Source organism: Saccopteryx leptura, chromosome 2 (genome assembly GCF_036850995.1).
Source record: "Saccopteryx leptura isolate mSacLep1 chromosome 2, mSacLep1_pri_phased_curated, whole genome shotgun sequence".
Taxonomy (NCBI): Eukaryota; Metazoa; Chordata; class Mammalia; order Chiroptera; family Emballonuridae; genus Saccopteryx; species Saccopteryx leptura.
The window spans coordinates 196,213,531-196,238,169 of NC_089504.1; the positions used below are offsets into that span (position 1 = coordinate 196,213,531).

The 24,639-nt window shown below is 41.2% G+C and overlaps 1 protein-coding gene across 1 annotated transcript in view; it reads left to right on the forward strand.

Moving 5' to 3' along the window:
• LOC136395331 (arylacetamide deacetylase-like) overlaps positions 1 to 14,914 on the forward strand; it is a 64,493-nt gene extending 49,579 nt beyond the window's left edge. Inside the window, 4 exon segments of the mRNA XM_066369890.1 lie at positions 9,923 to 9,992; positions 12,487 to 12,658; positions 14,319 to 14,457; positions 14,460 to 14,914. Coding sequence (XP_066225987.1) covers positions 9,923 to 9,992; positions 12,487 to 12,658; positions 14,319 to 14,457; positions 14,460 to 14,914 — 836 coding nt within the window.
• The last annotated feature ends 9,725 nt before the right edge of the window (positions 14,915 to 24,639 follow it).

Below are 24,639 nucleotides of genomic sequence, written 5' to 3' on the forward strand. Positions count from 1 at the left end.
TTTAAGGGTAATTTTCAAAACAATAGTTATGATATAGATGTAGGTTTTATAACATTTAATAATTGCAGTAGATTTATAACCTATAATGTATCTATATGTCCTACCAGAGGAGCGGTTTTTGTCTGTGGTAGAAATTTAGCTTATCCAACTTTGCCTCAGAATTGGACAGGCATCTGTGTTTTGGCCACCTTATTACCAGATATTGATGTCATCTCTGGAGACGAACCAGTTCCTATTCCTAGTTTTGACAATTTAGCAGGGCGCTCAAAAAGAGCTGTACAATTTATTCCCTTCTTAGTAGGATTAGGGATATCTGGCGCACTTGCCGCTGGAACAGCAGGATTAGGAATGTCTATGAAGTTATCCCGTCAATTAATAGATGATGTTCAAGCGCTTTCTAGCACTATCCAAGACCTACAAGATCAGATAGATTCTCTTGCGGAGGTAGTCCTCCAGAATAGAAGAGGATTAGATTTACTTACTGCAGAGCAGGGAGGAATTTGTTTAGCTTTACAGGAAAAATGCTTCTACACGAACAAATCTGGTGTGGTACGTGATAAGATCAAGCGGCTCCAAGAAGACTTGGAGAAGAGACGAAGAGAATTGTTCAACAATCCTCTTTGGAGTGGACTCAATGGCATACTCCCCTACCTCCTCCCCTTATTAGGTCCTCTGTTAGGATTGCTTCTTTTTATATCCCTCAGGCCCATGATATTTAATAAAATCATGGCTTTCATTAAGCAGCAAGTGGAAGCCGTTTCTAAGGCACAACAGATACAGGTCCATTATCATCGTCTGGATCAGGCCGATCAAGGCATTCCATATAATGGCCTAAAGCCATAGCTGGGTTGGCAGTCAATGACGGGCAACTGAGAGACACTAGAAAGTCCGAACTCACCTAAGACAGATCTTGATGATCGATGACGGGTAAGAGCATTCGTAGACACTAGTGCGATCTCTCCGACCTAAGACAGACGCAACCCCAGGCTCACTAAATAAAATAAAAAAGGGGGACCTGTTGGGGTCAGCGGATACCCCGAGGAGCTGTAAAAGGAACAGCTTGCCTAAGTGAAACTTGGCTGTTTACTTGCCTGCAGTTCAAGCCTCATTACGCCCTGAGGTCATTACGCCCTCAGGTGATTCACAGAAGCATACCTGCAGGTAGTTCTCACTGCCTGTTTGTGCAGGATACTCCTCTCTATGAATAGGCTTTGTCTTTTCAGCTTTCATGAAATCACATCCTCATTCCTCAGTTTGCTATTCTCACGTATTTTCCCCTATATAATCTGTAACCTGTCTGTAATAAAATGAGACTTGATCAGAATCCTGTCTTGTCTCCATTCTTTGTGCCTCTTGCCTCATAGAATCCTCACTCCCCACTTAGAGTCTCTGTTGCTCGACCTGCGGGACGGGTCATTTATTCATTCATTTTACTTTTCCGGAGCTCTGAGGTCTGTCTGCCACTTGAAGCTTCCAGGTGATGTTCAATGCTTGAGGTGTTCCTTGTACTACCTTAGCCACAGAGGCCAGGCTGCTGTCAGAGCCTACCTCAAGTGACTGTTCAAACCTTGGAATGACTTCTCTGGGTAGTGCCTTTTTAGTCTGGGTGGGACAGGCTTTTACCTATTCTGCCTTCTGGTGTCCTTGGCAGTGGATTACTGTTATCTCTTTTGGCTTCCAGACTGCTTCCAGCAGCTGAAGAATTTTTCCTGAATATTTTAGGTTCTTGACCCTGGGTGTCAGGAGCACTCTTTTCTTATATATGATCTCATGGACTTGCAGAGTAAGAAAGGCAAAGTAAAAATTAGTGAAAACATTCACTTTATTACTTTACTGAGCTATAGGGCCCGAGTCAAAGCAAGCAGTTCTGTCCATTGAGCAGAAGTGCCTTGGGGCAGATGCCATAAATCTCTGTTAAAGTCACTACTGTATACCCTGCTTGCCTTTCCCTCGTGAGTTGACAGAGCTGCTTCTGTCTGCATACAGCTCCTAATCTGGGTCTCTTATGGGTTGATCTAACAGGTTTGGTCAGCTGGAAGTTGTGCTGCTGCTCTCCCTCCTCTACTGGGAACAGTGTTGCTGGGTTTAAAGTGGTACACACCTCTATTGCCAGCCTTGGGTTTTCACAGAGTAAACTCTGGTATTTGGTGATACAGACATTTGTGAGCCAACGATGCCCTCTTGTACTCAACATAGCTACCGCTGAATGAGGCACCCACATCTCCAAGCCCTGTCCCAAATTGTATGTCTCCTGTGCCAACACCGCTACAGTTGCCAAGGCCCCCAAGCATGGCTGCCAGTTCCCCGCAACTTTGTTCAACTGACTGGAGAGGCAAGTCACCGGTCCAGACTACGACTCTAAGTCCTGGGTTAATACACTTACTGCTGTCTTGCTCCTCTTCGAGATGTACAGCACAAAGGGTTTCACTGGGTTAGGAAGACCTAGTGCTGGGGCAACTTGTGATTCCTTTTCAAGAGTCTGAAAAGCACAGTCCTATTCTGGACCCCAGTCCATGGACTCTTTTTCTCCCCCCTTTGTGACTTCATAGAGGGGTTTGGCCAGTACTGCAAAGTTGGGGATCTACAAATGACAGAATCCTACTTCACCCTCCTCTCCCCCTGTTAGAGAATAAATCCCAAATATTTTACTTGCCTTTGGAAGATCTGGCCTTCTTTTTCAAGACCTTGTATTCATTTTGCTCTAGATGACATAGAACACATTCCTCGAGCACATCTTTGTAGAGTCTCGTGACCCAGCAACAGGTCATCCACATACTGAAGGAGGACACATCTGATGCCCTATACAAGAAACCTCTGGAGATTGTGAGCGAGGTCCTCCCTAAAGATGACAGGGGGGTTTTTGAACCCTTGCAGGAGCCTAGTCCAAGTGTACTGTGCCTTTGCCCCTGTGGCCAGGTCCTCCCAGCGAAAGGCAAACAGCTCCCGGCCTCCAGGAGCCAGTCTTGTACTAAAAGAAGGCATTTTTTAAGTCCAAGCAAGTGAACCATGAGACTTGAGCAGGGAGGAGGCTTAGGAGTGTGTATGGATTTGGCACTGTTGGGTGCAGAGTCACTGCTGCCTAATTTACATCCTCAAGTCCTGTTCTGGCCAGTAATCATTGGTCCAAGTTTTCTAGTGGGAAGCAAAGGAGTTCCAGGGTGAATGACATGGGATAATATTGCCATGCTCCTTATCCTCTGTAAAAACACCTGGATTCCTTCCAAGGCTTCTTTAGGAATTGGGTGTTGTCTTTGGCTAACAGGCAGTGTTACAGGCTTTAACTTTATCTGCACTGGCACTTATTTTATTGCCAGTCCAGGGGGGATTATCCTACAACCCCAACCATTTCTGGGTTAGCCTGACTCGGTGGCTTCCCAGGCTCAGTAAAACAAGCCTAAGCTTAGGCCCTGCAAGTCCAGCTGGCCATTGTCAGCAAAAGAGATAGTAGTCCTCAGTTTGCTTAGCAGATCACATTGCAGCAGCGGCACTGGACAGTCAGGCATGTAAAAAACTGATGCATAACCTCAGATTGTATATTTACGGGGCAGGCAGAATGTCTGTTCTGTCTGTTTTCCTGTGGCTCCTACAATGTCTACCTTATGGTTGGAGGGTGGCACTATTGGTCAAGTCACCACTGAGTGCTCAGCCCCTGTATCAGTCAGGAAGTCCATCTGTTGGCCCCCTACCACCATGTGGACTATAGACTCATCAGGGGTTCCTTAGTTTAGTCGCCCTCAATTCAAGAGGGATTGCCCAGCTACGTTGAACAGTGTTGTTGAGCAGATAAAATATATTATGCTCACTTTGTTAAAGATGGCACTGCCCACGTGGAAGCCCATAACCCAGGTGATAATATTAATTGTCCATCTTGCTTGGGATAGGCATGATTATCTTAATATGTGTTGGGGGAGGGCTTTCACGCCAAAAGGTTTTAAAAGGAAGAGAGATCATGTTGTTCCAGGTGAAGAATGATTATGTTCTAGGAGGAGCCCATGCTGTAGGAGAGCAGAGTAAGGCCACATGGAGGAGGCCAGGAAAAGTAGCCAAAATGGTGACGTGCTGAAGGAGAGAGAAGTTTGTGCAGAGTTTGTGCAGAGAGAAGTAGACAGGGAACAAAAGTGAATATGGTTAGTGAGCTAGAAACCTTTGATTCTAGGAAACTCGGATAAGTCAGTAGCTTTGTGAGCACTGAATGAGTGGGTTTTGGAGGCCAGTGTGTGTTTTTACTTGCCTGCTGGGTGAAAGCTAGGATTAAAGGTAATGGCCTACCTTTTCTTGGCTCCATTGTTTCATTACCATCTGTCCGAATCCAATGCAAACCTACATGGGCCAGGCGGCTGTGATGGTGGCCATGGATACTGGCTTTACAAGTGTGCCTTCCCCTTTGGAGGTGGCCAGCCAGCACACCTCCTCCTTGTCCCACCTGGGACAGTTACTTTTCCAATGACCTGTTTTCCTGGCAGATGGCACACCGATCATATTGCAAGGTACCCTGCCTGACTGTCCATTTTTTCCCTTGTCTGTCTTCTTTCCATTTTCAAACAGGGGGAGTCTTTTCTTTGCCCTTGTTGAGAAAGGCCATAGCTATGAACTCGACCTTTTTCTTCACTTGTCACTTATCTTCCTGCCTCTTTGCAACCTCTCTGTTGACATAAATCTTGTTGGCTATTTTACTATGTTTCTCACTCCTCTCAAAGGCATCTCCACTTGATGTCCTGTTCTTTGAGCACAGCCTCCCAGCTAAGGGTGGGGGGGAGCCTGCACCTGTTCCAGAGAGGCAGTGAGAGGTGCCTCCCACCCAGGAGAGCTTATGCTGGGGCTTGATAGACATGGCAATAATGGGCCTCAGTCAGTAGCAGTTTTTAAGGTGGAAGAGGAGCCAGGTGTAGAAGAGTAAAGCCTTGCTGGTATGCATGATGAGGGAGTCAAAGTTTCTGCTTCTTCTGGCTCACTAGGGGTTAAAATTCCTGGCCTGCAGCAGTGACTCTCCAGGATTGGTGGAATGCTTCCCTGCCTTTGCTATTAATACTTGACCTCTAAGACAAGGAGGAGGGTGCAAAACTAGTCTAAGCCAAGTGTCTGTATAGGGAAACTGATCAGGGTGGCCTAGATCGCTAGTGACTACCTTCTACGCCTTCTCTTTCCCTGCCAACAAGACTTCTTTATCTGCCTCTTTTCCAGCAAGCATTAGCAAAATAGTGGCCCCTCCCAAGCAGAAATGCAATCCACAATTTTCAATCAACAGCCCTGCTCTGAGGGCAAGTACACACGTGACTGCCCAGTGCCATTTTTAACAATAAAAGTGAAAAACTCAAAAAATACTAATTTTGCCCTGGCTGGTTGGCTCAGTGGTAGAGCATTGGCCTGGTGTTCAGGAGTCCTGGGTTCAATTCCCAGCCAGGTCACACAGGAGAGGCGCCCATCTGCTTCTCCACCCTTCCCCCTCTCCTTCCTCTCTGTCTCTCTCTTCCCCTCCTGCAGCTGAGGCTCCATTGGAGCAAAGATGGCCCGGGCACTGAGGATGGCTCTGTGGCCTCTGCCTCAGACACTAGAATGGCTCTGGATGCAACAGAGCAATGCGCCAGAGGGGCAGAGCATCACCCCCTGGTGGGCATGCTGGGTGGATCCCGGTCAGGCACATGCGGGAGTCTGTCTGACTGCCTCCCCGTTTCCAGCTTCGGAAAAATGCAAAAAAGAAAAAAAAAGACTAATTTTACAAACTCATTTGTTCAACAGTGGGCTATTCTAGTTCACACAAGGTCTTCAATTCTCTCGGGGACATAGTAACCCCGTAATCCTCTGAGAATACTTTCTTAAAATTCTTGACCATCATGGCTAAAAGAAAGGGTTTTTCTCATGAACCTCCTATGCCTTCCACAACATGCAACAATTATACCACATGAAGGAATTGGGAAACAGTAGGGGAAATTTGGAGGGGACCCAACACTCACTTTGGCCCTGTAAAGCCAATAGCCACAGCCACCATCACAGCCGCTTGGCCAGTGCAGGTTCACATTAGATTTGGACAGATGGTAATAAAACAATGGAGCCAAAAACTGGTGGACCATTGGCTTTAATCCTAGCTTGCACCCGGCAGGCAAGAAATACACACAGTGGCAAAACACTTCCTTTTCCATTCAGGGCTCCCAAAGCCAATGACTTATCTGAGTTTCCTAGAATCAAAGTTTTCTACCTTACCTGCCTTATTCACATCTGTTCCCCATCTTCTTCTCTCTGTACAAACTGCCCAAACCGGCTTCTCCTTCAGCACTCCACCATCTTGGCTGCTTCTCCTCTCCGCCACATGGCCTTTCTCTGCTCTCCTCTAGCATGGGGTCTTCTGCCCCATTTTATAGTGTAGAAATCAAAACCTTTTATTCAATATGCAAACAAGGAAGTCTCTGATACAAAGTCACTTATCTGAGGCATAATGGGATTCCTCATAAGAGTGCATGTGAAGCCAGTAGGCGTGGCCACCAGCACAGAAGCCTGGCCCATGTGGGTTTGCATTAGATTTGAACAGTTGGTAAAGAAAACATGGAGCCAAAAGCTAATGGTCCATCATCTTTAATCCTAGCTTGCACCCGGTGGGCAAGTAAAAACACACACTGGGCTCCAAAACCCACTCATTCATGCTCACAAAGCTACTGACTTATCCGAGTTTCCTAGAATCAAAGGTTTCTAGCTCATCAACCTTATTCACCTCTGTTCCCCACCTCCTTCCTTCTCAATGCACAAACTCTGCACAAACTGACTTCTCCCTCAGCACTCCACCATCTTGGCTGCTTCGCCTGGCCTCTTCCATGTGGCCTTTCTGTGTTCTGCTCTCTAATGCTAATCTCAGGAACCGAGAGAGCAAGCTGACATTCTGCCCCCATTTTGTAGTGTAGAAATCAAAACCTTTAATCCAATATACAAAATAGGGAAGTCTCTAATACAAAGTCACTTATCTGGGGCATGATGGGATTGCACCACCCCACATCAAAAAGAGTGGGAAAGGCTTAGTTCTAAAATCAAGCTCTAGGCTACAAGGATCCTGCCTGCCCTGAGCCTACCCCCAACACACATTAATATCACCTGGGCAATGGCCTCCACGTGGGCAGCTTTATTTTTAACAAAGTGAGCATAATATGTTTTATCTGCCCAACAGTGCACCACCCACATCATGCAATGGTCAAGGGTGTGGGGAAAAGCTTATTCTTAAAACTAAGCCTCAGGTTATAAGACCTGGCCTACTTACAGCCTGTCCTTCACACACAATGCAAAATATAAGTGAGCAAATATATATACCAATTGACAAACTCATTTGACCTACAGGAACACAGGTGAATAAGGCTGGTGAGGTACAAACCTTTAATTCTAGGAAACTCAGATAAGTCAGTGGCTTTGGGAGCCCTGAATTGGAAGGGAAGTGTTTTACCACTGTGTGTACTTCTTGCCCACTAGGTGCAAGCTAGAATTAAAGCCAATGGCCCACCAGTTCTTGGCTCCATTATTTCATTACTGTTTGTCTGAATCAAATGCAAACCTGCATGAGCCAGGCAGCAGTGATGGTGGTGGTGGCAACTGGCCTTACAACTGGTGCTACAGAGGCACCCACACTGGGAAATCCCCAATGTAAGCTCAGTAGGCATGTCTGCAGGGCAGCTCAGAGACTCCCCACAGGGTGCCTGAAGGCTGCCAATTATGGGCATCTTTCCTTCTTGGTTCCTGGCCAATCCACCATATATTGTAGAAGGCAAAGGAGAATAAAAACACCCAGACAACTTGGTAAAGGAAGTAGAATTTACTTAACCAATGGAGCAGCGTGACCCCCAAAAGAGGGAACCAAATACATGCTCCCAGAAGTTAAATTTTTTTACACCTTATATACCTTTATACCTTTAGCTTTCAGGTGACAAATGTCTGATTTCTATGACTTCTTTCTTTGCAGGCCTAATTTTATGTCTTAGGGAGGGGAAGGGGAGAGGTAGCCAGAGGGTCTGTCCTTGATAATCCTATCATTCACAATCTTATCACTCATTCTTCTTACTGGAGCTGCAGTTCATTTCAAAGAACTGATAACCAGCAAGGTCCACACCCTGGTTTGTTATTTTTCAAACTTTTCTGTCTAAACTTGTTCCCTCAGTCCTGAACACTGCGGTCATAGGCTGGGTTGTAAGACCCCAGGCATTGCAGGCCCCACTCTCCTCTGCATTATTCTGGTTTCTCCTTCAAAATCAGTGACTCAACTTTTTATTTTTAAATACCCATCATCTAAAACAAAACCAAATCAATATCTCTTCCAATTAGGGACTTGAGGTTAGTCTTCTAGAGAATTAAACTGGCTTAAAAGAAGTTAATCCAAATGTGCAGGACACAAGATAAAAGTGACAAAGAGCAGTTGGGAAGTGTTGGGCAGATAAAATGTATTATGCTCACTTTGTTAAAGAGGCCGTTGCCCAGGTGATATTAATGTGTGTTGGGGTGGGCTAAAGGCAGGCAGAATCCTTGTAGCCTGGGGCTTGGTTTTGGGATTAAGCCTTTCCTACCCTTTTTGGTGTAAGGTGGTACAATCCTATCATGCCTCAGAGAAGTGACTTTGTATTAAGAGACTTCCCTATTATGTATATTGGATTAAGGGTTTGGATTTCTATACTATAAAATGGGAACGGAGCGGGAGTTTGGCTCTTGGTTCCTGAGGTTAGCATGAGAGAGCGGAGAGAGTAGAGCCAGCAGCTAAAGGAGGCCACGTGGAGGAGGCCAGGAGAAGCAGCCAAGATGGCGGAGTGCTGAGTGAGATGGGGAACTGAGGAGAGGAAGGCTGGTGAGCTAGAAACCTTTGATTCTAGGAAACTCGGATAAGTCAGTAGCTTTGTGAGCACTGAGTGTGACTGGGTTTTGGAGCCCAGTGTGTATTTTTACTTGCCCGCCAGGTACAAGCTAGATTAAAGGCTATGGCCCACCAGTTTTTGGCTCCATGGTTTCTTTACCGACTGTCCGAATCCAATGCGAACCTGCATGTGAATGGCCACGATGGCGGCTCCTGGCCTTACAGGAAGTTCACTGAGAAACACTGAGTTCTACTGAGTTATGGTTGGGTGGTTTCTTATGACTCAGTCCAGAAGCAGATGTGTCCTCCTAATATTTCAATGTTGAGCAGCAGGTGAATTGCCAGAATTTGAGACAAGCTGTAAGACCAGTGACCGCAGTCACCATCACAGCTGCCTGGCCCATGCAGGCTTGCATTAGAGTAGGAGAGAACTGGTGGGCCATCATTTTTAATCTTAGCTTGCACGTGGCAGGCAAGTAAAAACACACACTGGGCTCCAAAACCCACTCACATTCAGTGCTCACAAACTACTGAGTTATCCATGTTTCCTAGAATCAAAGGTTTCTAGCTCACCAACCTTATTCACCTCTGTTCCCCATCTCCTTCCTTCTCCCTGCACAAACTCTGCACAGACTGGCTTCCACTCAACGCTCCCCCATCTTGGCTGCTTCTCCTAGCCTCCTCCATGTGGCCTCTCTCTGCTCTCTCCTCTCTGCTCTCCTCTCTAATGCTAATAGTCTCGGTTAGAGAGAGAGCAAGGTCCTAATCTACTCCACTTTATAGTGCAAAAATCAAAACCTTTAATCCAATTCACAAAATAGGAAAGTCTCTGATACAAAGTCCACCCCACATCAGAAAGGGTGGGAAAGGCTTAGTCCTAAAACCAAGCCCCAGGCTACAAGTATCCTGCCTGCCCACAGCCCACCCCCAACACACTTTAATATCACCTGGGCAATAAGCCTCCACATGGGCAGTGCCATCTTTAACAAAGTGAGCATAATGTATTTTATCTGCCCAACACAAGCACAGTAGGGTTTTGTGTGAAGGAAACATCCTCCACTTCATTTGCTCATTCTCACCAAAATCCTGTTTTTATTCCTTTTATTTCAGCTTCACAAGGTTATGACTTCCCGTCAAGACAGACAGCAAACAGACTAGATGCTGTTGTCATATCAACAAAGTAAGAGCTGTTTTAGTTTGTTTTCAGACCAGGTGCCTTTCATACCATGATTCCCTCAGCTTTATTGTCTGATATATGATTATGCCAGAAATAAATTTTATTCTTATATTATTTAAGGTGATAGAAAATGAAGTCTGGATGGACCTGATTAGACTAAATATCCTCTCAGTGTTTTATTGACATTCTTCTGTAATGAGTACTTGGAGTCAGAGGATCATCTATAAAAGTGTATCACATATACTTTCTACTTTAGAGAGTCATTATGAAGAAAAAGCAATAACATTCCTGAAAAAAATTTAACTCAGTGTCAAGTATTTGAGTCTAAAATATAAAGATATTATCATATTAAAATAAACAAACACTGATAATGGGAAGTGTAAAGTAACATTTTGGATCAGTGATCTGTACTTGAAAAGAACACACTTAGGACACTCAGAATACTAAAATTTGAGGTGAAATTGCTATGGAGACTACGTCACAGCCACATATATCTATTCAAATTTACACTTTAGAAAAGTAAAAGTTTAAAAATTCATGAGTATTCATCAAGTTAAATCATTATTATAAAGTTAAAACATAGTCATATAGTGTTAAGCCAGGAGCCAGGACCACCATCACAACCGCCTGGCCCATGCAGGCTTGCATTTGATTCAGACAGTCGGTAATGAAACAATGGAGCCAAGAACTGGTGGGCCATTAGTTTTAATACTAGCTTGCACCCAGAATTCAAGTAAAAACACACTTTGCTCCAAAACCCACTCATTCAGTGCTCACAAAGCTATCAAGGTTTCCTAGAATCAAAGGTTTCTAGCTCACTAGCCTTTTTCACCTCTGTTCCATGTCTCCTTCTCTCTACACAAACTCTGCACAAACTGGCTTCTTCAGCATTCCTCCATCTTGGCTGCCTCTCCTCTCCTCCATGTGGCCTTACTCTGCTCTCCTACAGCAAGGGCTCCTCCTAGAATGTAATCACTCTTCTCCTGGAACAATGTGCTCTCTCTTTTTTTAAAAACCTTTTGGCATGAAAGCCCTCCCCCAACATATATTAACATAATCACACTCATCCCAAGCAGAAAGAGCAATTAATATTATCACCTGGCAGATGGGCTTCCACATGGGCAGCACCATCTTTAACAAAGTGAGCATAATATATTTTATCTTCCCAACACATAGTAATATAAAAAATACAACTCTGAATACACCAAAAATCTTTGAATTGCACTCTCTAAATGAAAGAATTTTTTGGTGTGTAAATTATGTATATTTCAATGAAGTGGCTACATTAAAAATTAAAAATTGATGTATGTCAAAAGGTATATGTATATCTACATATACACAAATTTTTTTTTAATTTTTTTTACATAGACAGAGAGAGTCAGAGAGGGATAGATAGAGACAGACAGACAGGAATAGAGAGAGATGAGAAGCATCAATCATTAGTTTTTTGTTGTGAACTTTAGTTGTTCATTGATTGCTTTCTCATATGTGCCTTGACTGTGGGGCTACAGAAGACTGAGTAACCCCTTGCTCAAGCCAGCAACCTTGGGTCTAAGCTGGTGAGCTGTGCTCAACCCAGATGAGCCTGCATGCACTCAAGCTGGCAACCTCGGAGTCTCTAACCTGGGTTCTCTGCTTCCCAGTCCAATGCTCTGTCTACTGCACCACTGCCTGATCAGGCTATAGAGATTTTTTAATCCAATCTCTATAAACAACTAATGGAAGTATGAGGAAAAGGCTAAAGGAGACAATATATAGCAAAGGATATACAAATCACCAGTAAACATGTGAGAAGTTAATATACAACAAGAAAGTATAAATTAAAATGACAAGGTGATAATTCTATATACCCAATATTATGCTAAAAGCAGAAAGACATAAAACACTGTATTGGTGAGGATATGCATCAACAGGTACTTCTATAAGCTTCTGGTTCAAGTACATATAAATTGGTACAAGTACTTGGCAAAACTCTTTAATAATATTAAGTAAAGCTAAGCATATATGCATAATTCTGTGACCATCAATAACACTTACAGATATACAGCAACAGAAATATATAGGGTCAAGAAAACTGCATACTAAAATAATTATATCAACACACTTGTGAAAGCCAAAGATTGCAGTCCACTCAAATTCTCATCAACTTTTTAATGGATAAACAAAGTGTGGTATAGTCACACAACAAAATTCTTTATTAAAAGACAGAAGCATACTGCAAAGAGGATGAAACTCAAAAACACAATGTTTTACAGTGGAAGCCAGATACATAGGAGTACATTTATGTATAGGACAAAACCAGTTAGGTTAGTGGATACTCAAGAGTTAAGAACATTAGATAAAAGAGCTTTTATATGAGGGTCTGGGGTACTGGCAGTGTTTCGTTTCATGGTCCAAATGCTGTACACTCAAGATATGTGTGTATCTGACATGTATATTATGCTTTAATGAAAAGTAAAAATATAAGTGACATAAAAACCATGTTTTCTCTCTACAGCTACAAATTAGCACCTAAGTATCATTTTCCAATTCAATTTGAAGATGTATATACTAGCTTAAAATGGTTCTTATGTAAAGATGTTCTTTCAAAATATGACATGAACCCTGAGAGAATTGATGTTACTGGAAGTAGTTCAGGAGGAAACTTAGCTGCAGCAGTAGTGCAACAGGTATGTTGCTCATCATTTCTATGTTGTTGTTTTTTAAATTGTCTAATAATAAACAGTAGTTTTATACATATGCTGAAATGTATATGTAAATATATAACTATATAAAATTTATAAATATATAAAAATATAAATATAATATTTTTTGGAAATATTAAAGAAACTGTTGAGAAGAAATGCCTCAAACATCAAAAATGCCAATCTGTGCTCCTGTCATGACTATTTTTCTTTTTAGTAAAATGATAATAGATTCTTGACTTAAAATTTTATGTGTTAGAAAAATATACTAGTTAAATGAATAATGTTATATACTTGCAAAACCATACAATAATTTTACCATGCTGTTAAAAGTTTAGATAGATTTAATAATCTTCAGCAAAGTATTATTCTATTGCTATAAAAATTACATGAGAGCCCTGGCCAGTTGGCTCAGCGGTAGAGCGTCAGCCTGGCGTGCGGGGGACCCAGGTTTGATTCCCGGCCAGGGCACACAGGAGAGGCACCCATCTGCTTCTCTACTCCCCCCCTCCTTTCTCTCTGTCTCTCTCTTCCCCTCCTGCAGCCAAGGCTCCATTGGAGCAAAGATGGCCCGGGCACTGGGGATGGCTCCTTGGCCTCTGCCCCAGGCGCTAGAGTGGCTCTGGTCACGGCAGAGCGTCACCCTGGTGGGCGTGCCAGGTGGATCCTGGTAGGGCACGTGCGGGAGTCTGTCTGACTGTCTCTCCCCATTTCCAGCTTCAGAAAAAAAAAAAAAAATCACATGAGAAGTATAAGATAGATGATTTCCCTTAAATTAGAAGTATCCTTTTTCTCAAAAAACTAAAAGTAAAACTACCGTATGTCTCAGAAATTCAGTTTTTGGATATTTATGTTAAGAAAACAAAAGTACTAATTCAAAAAAGGTATATTGCAACATTTTTTACAATAGCCAAGATGTGTGAATAAAGAAGATGTGGTGTGTGTGTGTGTGTGTGTGTTGTGTGTGTAGACATATATGTATATATTTTATTTGTGTATATATGTATGTGTGTATGTATATGAATTATTACTTAGCCATAAAAAATAATAAAATATTGTCATTTATAATGACACAAATGGTTCTAGATAGTATTATACAAAGTTAAATAGGTTAGACAAAGAAAAACAAATAATATGAGTTTTGCTTACATGTGGAATTAAAAACAAAAAAACACAATAGAAATAAACTCATAGTAATAGAGAACAAATTAATCATTGCCAAAGGAAAGGGTATATGTGGGTGGGTGAAGAGGAATAAGTAGTACAAACCTACAGTTATAGTCATAGAGATGTAATGTACAGCATGTACAGCATAGGAAATATAGCCAATAGTATTATAACCCTGTACAATGACATATTTTTGTTAGAATTATTATGGTGATCATGAAGTCTATAAATGTTGATGACTATGTTGTACACCTGAAACTCATATAATGTGGTATGTAAACTATATTTTTATTTTAAAAAGTATTTTGAATGAAAGATTTTTTAGTTCAAGATGCCCATTTTGAATATTTGAAAGTTTGTTGAGATGATGTATTTTAATTAGTACTGAAGTCTTTCTGAGATTATGAATTTATTTATAGCTTATCTTATTGTTTTAAAATGACAATATTTTGTGCAAGTAATTTTAATTATTTCTCAGCTTTTAGATGATCCAGATGTCAAGACCCAAGTCAAGACCCAGTGCTTAATTTATCTTGTCCTTCAGATACTTGATGTAAAAACACCATCATATCAAGATAATTCACATTTTCTACTTCTGTACAAGTCGGTCATGGTCAGGCATGGAGTGAATATTTTACAACAGATAGATCACTTGAGAAAGCCATACTTGCCCATCAACATGTACCAGTGGAATCAAGTCATCTATTCACAATTGTTAATTGGAGTTCCTTGCTTCCTGAGAGGTTTAGAAAAGGACATGTTTATAATAATCCAACTAATGGAAGCTCTGACCTATCCAAAAAATATCCAGGTTTCCTGGATGTGAGAGCAGCTCCCCTGTTGGCTGATGACAACAAATTGCATGGTTTATCTTGAACCCATATCATCACCTGTCAATATGATGTCTTAAGAGATGATGGAATCATTTACATCACCCGACTTTGGAACACTGGAGTTAGGGTAACCCATAGTCACATTGAGGATGGATTTCATGGATTATTTCTCCTTCAGCAATTTCAAGTTTGTCACAAAATGATAAACCAGTATATAAGTTGGCTGAGTGAAAATTTATAGTAAAATATATACAATGATCTATTTTAAAAATGAAGTACATCTCAAGACATCAGAAAACCTGGATGTTAAAAATTGGCCTGCCTTAGCCTGACTGGGCGGTGGTGCAGGGGATAGAGCATCAGACTGGCATGTGAAAAACCCAGGTTAGAGACCCCGAGGTCGCCAGCTTGAGCAAGGGTTCATCTGGTTTGAGCAAAAAGCTCACCATTTTGAGCCCAAGCTCGCTGGCTCAAGCAAGAAGTTACTTGGTCTGCTGAAGGCCCGTGGTCAAGGCACGTATTAGAAAGCAATCAATGAACAATTAAGGTGTTGCAATGTGCAACGAAAAACTAATGATTGATGCTTCTCATCTCTCCGTTCCTGTCTGTCTGTCTCTGTCTATCCTTCTCTCTGACTCTCTCTCTGTAAAAAATAAAAAAGTTGGCCTGCCATGGAATAGTTTATGTAAGGGTCATATATAATTCATAATTCTTACTATATTGGTCATTTCTCTGTTTTTCTTTTTTACTGTGAGAAATTTTATTCAATTTTCCACACTATGTATCTGCTAGTTCTGTATGATTTTTTATCTTAATGTTGTTAATCTTCTTAAAATATCTTATTTTCTTGTTTATTTTCTCTTTTTTTAGTTGGTTATTATTTACAATTGCAGGAGAATAACTGTAAACAAATATTGCTTAAATAAGAAATGTCAAGATTTTAATCAATACACATTTATGTCTGAAATACTTCTAATTACTGATTTAATTGCCAACTGTTTTCAAAAGTGATTGTTTCAGCGCTGGTCAGATAGCTTGGTTGGTTAGAGCAGTGATAGTCAACCTGGTCCCTACCGCCCACTAGTGAGTATTCCAGCTTTCATGGTGGGTGGTAGTGGAGCAACCAAACTATAAATAAAAAGATAGATTTAACTATAATAACTTGGTTTATAAAGATTTATTCTGCCAAACAATGAAAATCCAACATAAAGTACTTGGTAAGTAATTATTATTATATGCTTTAACTTGCTGCAAATTTTACGTTATAAATTTTATAAAGTAAGGTTACTTCCCTACTTTATAAATCACCATTACTGTGGAACCAGTGGGTGATTAGAAAATTTTACTACTAACAGAGATACAAAAGTGGGCAGTAGGTATAAAAAGGTTGACTACCCCTGGGTTGGAGCATCATCCCAAAGCACGGAGGTTGCTGGTTAGATCCTAGTCAGAGCACATACAGGAGGAGATTAATGTTCCTGTCTCTACTTCTCTCTCTCTTCTATCTAAAATCAATAAAATAACATTTTTAAAAAGTTTAAAGTGATTGCTTCAATACGATGTCATTTTATTATAACTATTCACCTGAATATTCTATCTAAGCAAAAATACATTATGGCAAAAGATGAGTTACATTGGAGGCTATTCCATTATATCAGGAAACCAGTAGCTATCTCAGAAACTTCAACCAGTAGACTAATGTTTTATTTTGTAGGACTATGTCAGCAAAAAATTTTTAAAAAATGATAGTTTTATAGTTGGGCAAATTACATTATTTTAGGTTGAGGACTAAGAAAATAACAAGCAACTGGAAGAACATGCTACGCAGACACACGCACAGAGAAATAGCAATAAACTGTTAAGCAATTGTAGGATAACAAAAGGAGTTGAGGGTTCATATTAAATGTAATGAATAGATATAGTTGATCTGTTATCTCAAATCACTCATCGCTGTACCATGTACAAACAAAGGAATGTGCTGATTTCTTTAAAATGAGCTCTTGAATTTATCTCTTACTGGTACTTGCTACTGCTTCATCTGATCCCTTTTCAAAAGTGGGAGGCAATGATGCTAAAGTGAATGCTTACAAACAAATATCTTATTGATCAGAGAGCTGAATATCACTTTTTATATTTTCACATTAAACAAATACTGTCTTTGACAACTAAAATCACAGGGTCATAAAAAGACAAGAGGAGTGAGCCAGAGAGTTTATTTATTGAAATTTGTGAAAGTAACATTCTGAGAGTTTTGTTATATCTTGTTAAAAATAAAAATTTCAGATTAGTTTAATTTTTAGTAAAATTTAATGGAAGTGATGTAATTTTAAAACAGGGCAGTCCTTTTAGGGAGAATAAAAAAATTAAACCTAAAAAATGTTTTTTCTGGATTTTCTCAAAATAAAATAAAACATGCATTTATTAAAACAACCAAGTGTGTGTAGGTATTTTTATCTGAATTTTAATCATATCAGCAAAGAACTGGGGAGGGAAGGGAGAGAATTCCTTAAATTTTTATCTTTCCCTTTCTTAAATGCTATCTATATAGTTAATGTCATACATAGCTAAATGCCTTAACTGAGATATAGAACTTGAGGACACTGCTTCCCTTAATTTCCCTGATACAACAAGAGCTGGAGGTGAGGTAGGGCTTCACTTATTGCTCCTTACAGCTCATTCCCTCCAACTCCAGCCTTGTTTACAGGTCACAGGTCAGCCTGTGAGCCAAATCCCTTTGTTGCCTGTTTTTGTACAACCCTGAACTAAGAGTGATTTATACATGATAAAACACTATGGGAGAGAAAAAAGAATTTGCAGAAGGACTTACTCACCTGTCAAAGCCTAAAATATTAATTGTCTGACTCTTTACAGAAAAAGATTGCAACAGACCACACCACCACAACCTTTATTTCTCTTTGCAGTCATCTGCAGAGCCCTGGGTCATTCCACCTCATGTCTCAAAAGATTTTTAACTTGAAGTTCACTGAAAATATCTCATGATTGCATTGGTGAACTCAGCACTTATTTAGAAAATCCTTTAAGCACCTTGGATTTTCAACTGTTAAGCATGTTCTCTTCCAATAATATTGTTCTCTCACTGAATAAGATATTCTCAGTGTCTTGCCCTAGAATAATACATCATGACCAACAACTGTGATCTCTCTATATTCTCAATACCACTCATTCCCATTCTGTCCCTAAATTCAATAAGATTTGAAATTTTATTTGAAACATGAGATTTAAAAGTAATTGATTATAGCAACATTTCATTCTTTCTCACTTCTCTTATATGTCTTATCCTTCTCACCTGAAATATGTTCTATGATTAGTGAGAGTAACCACTCTTTTGTGTACATCATCAATTCCCTTAAATCCCTACTTGTTTACCATAATCCCAATTTGAAAAAATCCATCTTTCTGCCTATTCTGTACATCTATCTGTGAAGATAAACCTGGTTGATGGGAAAAAAACAAATTCTGAAATTCCCCCCTTTAATCGAGACTACAAACTTTACATGTCCTCTTAATGATTTCCAGTAATTATACCACAGTTTTTCCATCAATTGGGTCTTTTTATTTTCTTAACTACTCAACTCTTCTCTACCTCCTCTACCAGGCTTTATCTCAGCTGATGAGTTTGCTTTTTATTTCACTAAGAAAATAGAAACAATTCAAGTATAGTTCTACAAATAAACACCCCATGCTGACCCATGCACTGCTAGCCTCACCCACATACTCTATCTCTCTTTCTGTTACTGTTATATGAATGAAAAATTTGCATTCTCTTGTAAGTATTGTTTTCCTCTATTTGTGCCCTTGGTTTTATCTTCTTGTGGATTTTCAAGGGCTTTCCTTCCTTCCTTTCAGCCCTGCATCATCAATTTTTTTCCTTTCTACTGGATCATTCTTATTAGCATACAAATACGTTCCTCTTCACACATCTTAAAAAACAAATAGCAAGCAAAAATCAACAAAATTTTCTTGACATCATTTTTCTTTCAGTTTACACCCTAGTGTTGTTTTGTATTTGCTGCCTCTATTGCCTCTCACTCCATTCTCTTTTCTACTTACTCCAATTAGTCCATTTTTGTTCATAAATTATCAATATTGTCTTGTCAAGGTTAATAATGATCTCTACATGGTTAAATTCAGTCAGTCATTCTCTCTTCCTTAAAATACTTTATTCACTTGGCTTCAAGACATTAAATAATCCTAGACTCCTCACTCTTAAGCAACTTGTTCTAAAGCTGAGTGGATGTGTTTAGCTCTGAACTCTTCTTATTGGAGTGCTTCCAGTCTTATGACTTGGACTTCTCTGTTCAAACTCACTTCTCTGGTGATGGCCCTTAGTACTAAGGCTTTACATAGCCCATATGCTAAAAACCTCAACTCACATCTCCACCTTAGATTTCCTCAATTCCAGATTAGTACAGTATCTATTCAATTGCCCACTTGACAACATTGGGATGTATAAAGGCATCTGAAATTTAAATTTCCGATTTTTTTTTTACCTGAAATAATCACTAATCATAGGTAATCTCATTTTAGTAAATGGAAACTCCAAAACTTTTCCTGTTGGCTCAGGTGAAAAGAACATTACAATTAAACTTGATTGTTTTCTTGCTGTCATGTATCAATGCATTATTAAATCTTTTGGGTTGTATCTTCAAAATATTTGAAAAATTCAACCATTTCTTAACACCTCTGCTGTTAATAACCTTATGATACATCATTTTTTCACTTTTGTTATTCCCATGACATTTTTTTTAATTTTTATTTTTTGACAGATAAAGAGAGGCACAGATAGGAACAGACAGACAAGAAGAAAGAGAGATGAGAAGCATCAGTTCTTTGTTGCTGCTCCTTAGTTGTTCAGTAATTGCTTTCTCAGCAAAGCAAGTGACCCCTTGCTCAAGCCAGTGACCATGGGCTCAAGCCAGTGACCTTGGGCTTCACATTGTAAAAATGAGACGGCACTCAATCACCAGATTTGCAGGCTTTATTAGAGGAGAAAGACCTGCCGGGGCACTCCTCCAGGAGAAGTGCACCGGGTTACAGACTAGGGGCGAGTTATATAGAGCCTGAGAGGATACTGAGGCAAAATTCCTGGTATGTTTGAAACGCTCCTCCTTGGGAGGCTTCAAGCATGTGGTGTTGAATCAATAGTCCTGGTATGTCCGGATCCCCTCTGTGGGGTGGCTTGTCAGCTTTTTGGAATTTCCTCTGTCTCAGGGGTGATAGTCCAGTAAGGGTGAGGTCTGACAGATAAGCAAAACATCAAGAGGGCAGTTTGGAATACACATATTTATCATTTCTCAACTCTGTGGTTACATATAAAAGAAACGCAGTTATTAATTTTATAATATATGGTAAGGGGTGATGAGGAGAAAAAGGAGAAAAAATTGGAAAATTATTGCTTCTTCTGAAGAGAACTCGAGAAGGGAACCTTGCCAAGCCAAGTCCCCCATCCATTTAAGAAGGTCGTCAATTTCTGTGCTGTGAGGTCTGAACCAGGTAATGTCCTCGAACACCTGAGTGAAGAAGTAGAAAAATCTTGTGAGCCAGTAATTGTGAATTGCTTGCTACAAGTGCCAAGTGGACAGAGTGACATGGTGATGCATGGTCTCCTGGAAGAGCCTCATGAGACGTGCTGGTCTGGTTCCCCTCAAGTGAGAGGACATGTGGAGATTTTAAGATACAGGAAACCTGTTGGTGTAGGTTTTTTAGAAGGATTGAATATGTGTGGTAAAAAGGAAGAGGGTTTGGAGAACATTCAGGAGGGAACTTCTTGGGCTGAGGGACAGCTTCTTCCTGCTGTCATTCCTACCTATTTGATATTTCCCTAGTGAAGTTCTCCTTGGGGTATTGGGGAATAGGAGTTGTAGGAGCATTTGATTATAGGTAATCCTAAAGATTTCTTTCATCCAGGCCTATAGGGACTTGATAAAGAAGGGGGCAAGTATTAAAATTAGGCACAGAATTAGGATTGGTCCTATAATTGGTGCTAGCATGGAGAACACAGGATTTTTCCACCATTATTCAGAGTAGGGGCTGGTACCAGCCTGATCACTGCAGATTCATTCCTGAAGTTTTCAGAGAGAGTTGATATTTTTCTCAACCAGGCCAGACTCGTTGATATAATAGCAACACTATTTCTGTAAAAAGAGACAAGTACCGCCTTTCTCGGCTGTTAGTAGATCTAAAACCCTTTGGTTTTGTTGGGCGACTTGAGCTAGGGAGGTCAGTTGTCTTTGGAGAGAGGCTAGAGAGGTGGCTGAATTATCAAGGGCCTATTCCAGGTCTGCCTTTAGTTGGTTAGTAGTTTATATACTATGGCCTAAGCCAGCCCCGCCTATCCCTATAGCCACTGTAGAGGTGGCAAGGGTAAGACCAAGGAGGACCGAGAGGAAGGCAGCCCATTTATTCCTGCTTGTTCTCAGCTGGTTTGAAAATTCTTTCTCTCCATAATAGGTTAGTTGTGGTGCAACTATTACCGGGACACAAGGGAGGGGGAAAGAGGTATATAAAGTTTTTAGAATGGTTCCATTGCACCAGAAATGAGTTCCATTAGGGCTGGTTAGAGAAGTTTTGATTGGGATAGTCTTATTGCATAATGGGTTAGGCCGATTGATGTAGCAAATTGAGAGGGTTAAGGTGGGGTCTTCTTGGAAGAAAGGAACTCCAGAAAGAGAAAAAGGGTCTGGATTTTTGGTAATGTTGAGTGGATAGGGTAAAGAACTGCAGTGATGGGAGGCTTATTAAGGAAGGCACAGAGAAAGCAGTGAGAAATGTTATATACAGAAGTGAGGTTGAAAACTTGGGAGCCCTGCTTGATAGGTCCTAGCCATGAAAAAGGTTGAGAGTAGGAATTAGATACTTGATTTTTAAGTTCATCTTCATAGGTAAGGATAGAATTGGTTAATTCTTCGAGAACCTTAGAGGGTTTTTTTTTTCCTCACCCATTTTCGATATATTTTGAGTTTTCTGTCTGGAAGACCAAAGTTTGACAAATAGAGATATATTAAAGATGGCTTTACCCACTTATTATCCCAGGGATCCCAGATATCAAAGATCCAAGGATTAGCAGAGGTGGTAAACTGAAGAGAGACACAATTTTTAAAGAACTGACCATCAGTGCACTTATCTTTACAACTGGATTTAGTTTGGAGATCAGGAATGCAGAGATAAGGCGGGCTGTAGAGCAGGGGGTGAAAGTTCTTCCATGGTAAAGTTAGAGATATTCTTTCCTGGCAGCCCTGGAGAGGGCAGTTAGCTTGGGCTAAAAGAAATATTTCATGTCCATTTGTAGGCTCTTCTTCAGCCAAGAAGACCCAGCGATCTTGTCCCCTTACTATGTGAAGGGTAAAAAGACTGAGAAGCATTAGGAGGTGAATGTTATTCATTCCTCTAGTTCTTCAGGGATACAGGAGAGCTTTAGGGTTAGGGGACCTGTAGGGGTTGAAAGATAGGATTTAGGAGGTTTGCTGATATAGGGTTTGATGTGAGAGAGGTGAGTCCAATGGGTATCTCCCTCTATTTTTACAGCTGTTGGAGTACTCAGCTGTAAAAATAGCTGTGTGGGGTCCTGTCCAAACTGGTTGGAGAGGTGTCTTTCCTCGGGTCTTCTTGTATACCTGGTCTCTGGGTAGAAAGGAAAAATGTGTCTTAGTTGCTGAAAAAGGTCTGGGTAACAGCTTGTTGACCTCCGCATGTAGGTTGGCTCACATGTGGGCCAGAGCAGGAAAGTAGGACCCCATGGTGGGATCTGAGGGTGCAAGGGGACTTACCATATATAATTTCAAAGGGGCTTAAATTTAAGGGTTTCCTGGGCATAGCTCAAATTTTCATGAGGGCTAAGGGAAGAAGCTGGGGCCATGGTAGGTATAGTTCTAGGATGAGTTTTGTGAGATGATTTTTGAGGACCTGGTTTGCTCATTTGACCTTCCCTGAGGACTGAGGATGGTATGAAATGTATAACTGCCACTTGAGTCCTAGGTAGGAGGAGAGAGATTGGGTAATATGAGAAATGAAGGCAGGGCCATTTTCAGATTGGAGTGCAGAAGAGAGACCAAATCGGGGAATAATGTGTTCAGTTAGGATGGTGGCAACAATGCCAGCATCTTCCCGTTTTGTGGGGAATGCCTCAATCCATCCTGAAAAGGTATCTACTATGGTGAGGAGGTATTTGAGTCCCTTATATTTAGGCATATGTGTAAAGTCTATTTGCCAATTTTGGGCTGGTAGTTGTCCCCGAGCCTGGTGGGCGGGGAAAGATTTGGGATGTATTCCTCCCGGTGACATGCAAGAGGTACAGATATGACAGGACAAGGTTATGCATTTAAGGGTGGCAGAAATATTGTTGCCCGTGAGGAAGGAGGAGATCTAGATTAGAAGAGGTTGATAGCCTACGTGGAAAGACTCGTGTATGGACTATAAGAGGGTCTCAGTCTGGGATTGCAGAAGGAGGAGTTTACCATCCTTGAGAAACCATTCCTCCTTTTGTGGGAGAGAGGAGTAGAAAGTTTTCTCCTTAGTGGAATACTGTGGAGTAAGTGAAGTGAGAAAGGAGGCTGAATTGCAACTTTCATGGCTACTTAATTGGCTAAATTATTTCCGATGGGTATAAGAGAGCTTCCAGACTTAAACTCAGAATTCATACTCTATGTTACAGAAAAACAAGGGCTTGCCCTGGGTGTCCTTGGACATCAAAAGGGACCCTCCTTTGCACCAGTTGCCTATCCCTCTAAACAGCTTGTCCCCACTTGTAAGGGATGGGCACCCTGCCTCAGAGCTCTGGCAGCCACCACCCTGCTAGCCCTTGAGAGCAAAAAGCTTTCACTAGGACAAAAGGTCATCATTAAATCTCCTCACAATCTACAGGACCTGGTTACTCATAAGACCTTAGCCCATTTACCACCCTCTCGATTACAACAAGTTCATATCATCTTTCTTGAAAATCCTGAGTTTTCTTTCCAGGATCTTCCTATAGGAGAGTTGCTTCTTTGATGTCCCTTGCAATGAATAATGGCTACTTGCTTGGGAAGTAGGGATGCATTTAAAAGACTTTGTATGTACATGTGGTTTTGGAGGGGATTGCCTTTGGTAGTAAGGAATCCACGCTCTTTCCAAATGGCTGCAGCTGAGTGAAGAATATGATAGCAATATTTTGAGTCTGTGTAAATATTAGCCATTTTGCCAGAGCTGAGAGTTAGTGCTCTTGTAAGGCTATAAGCTCAGCCTGTTGTGAGGTAGTACCCTGTGGTAGGGGCTGAGCCTCGAGGATGAGGTGTTGGTCAGTGATAATTGCATAGTCTACCTGAGTGGACTGTTGTCTGGTCATAAGTGCGCTCCCATCAATGAAGAGAGTGAGGTCTGAAGAGGAAAGGGGTGTAAAGAAAGGTGAGGGAAGGGGGTAGCAAAACATGTGAGAGTTTCAATACAACAGTGGGCTGGAGGTAAAGAGGAGGTAGGAAGAAATGTGGCTGGATTTAGACTTGAACAGGGCTGGAAGGAAAACTCAGGATTTTCAAGTTAGATGATATGAACTTGTTGTAATCGAGAGGGTGGTAAATGGGCTAAGGTCTTATGAGTAACCAGGTCCTGTAGATTGTGAGGAGATTTAATGATGACCTTTTGTCCTAGTGAAAGCTTTTTGCTCTCAAGGGCTAGCAGGGTGGTGGCTGCCAGAGCTCTGAGGCAGGGTGCCCATCCCTTACAAGTGGGGACAAGCTGTTTAGAGGGATAGGCAACTGGTGCAAAGGAGGGTCCCTTTTGATGTCCAAGGACACCCAGGGCAAGCCCTTGTTTTTCTGTAACATAGAGTATGAATTCTGAGTTTAAGTCTGGAAGCTGTAGGGCAGGGGCTTGAAGGAGAGCCTGTTTGAGTTTGGTGAAGGGTGTTTGTATTGGGAATTTAGGATCTAGGGGTTCGGTGAGGACCCCTTTAGTGGCTTCATAGAGAGGTTT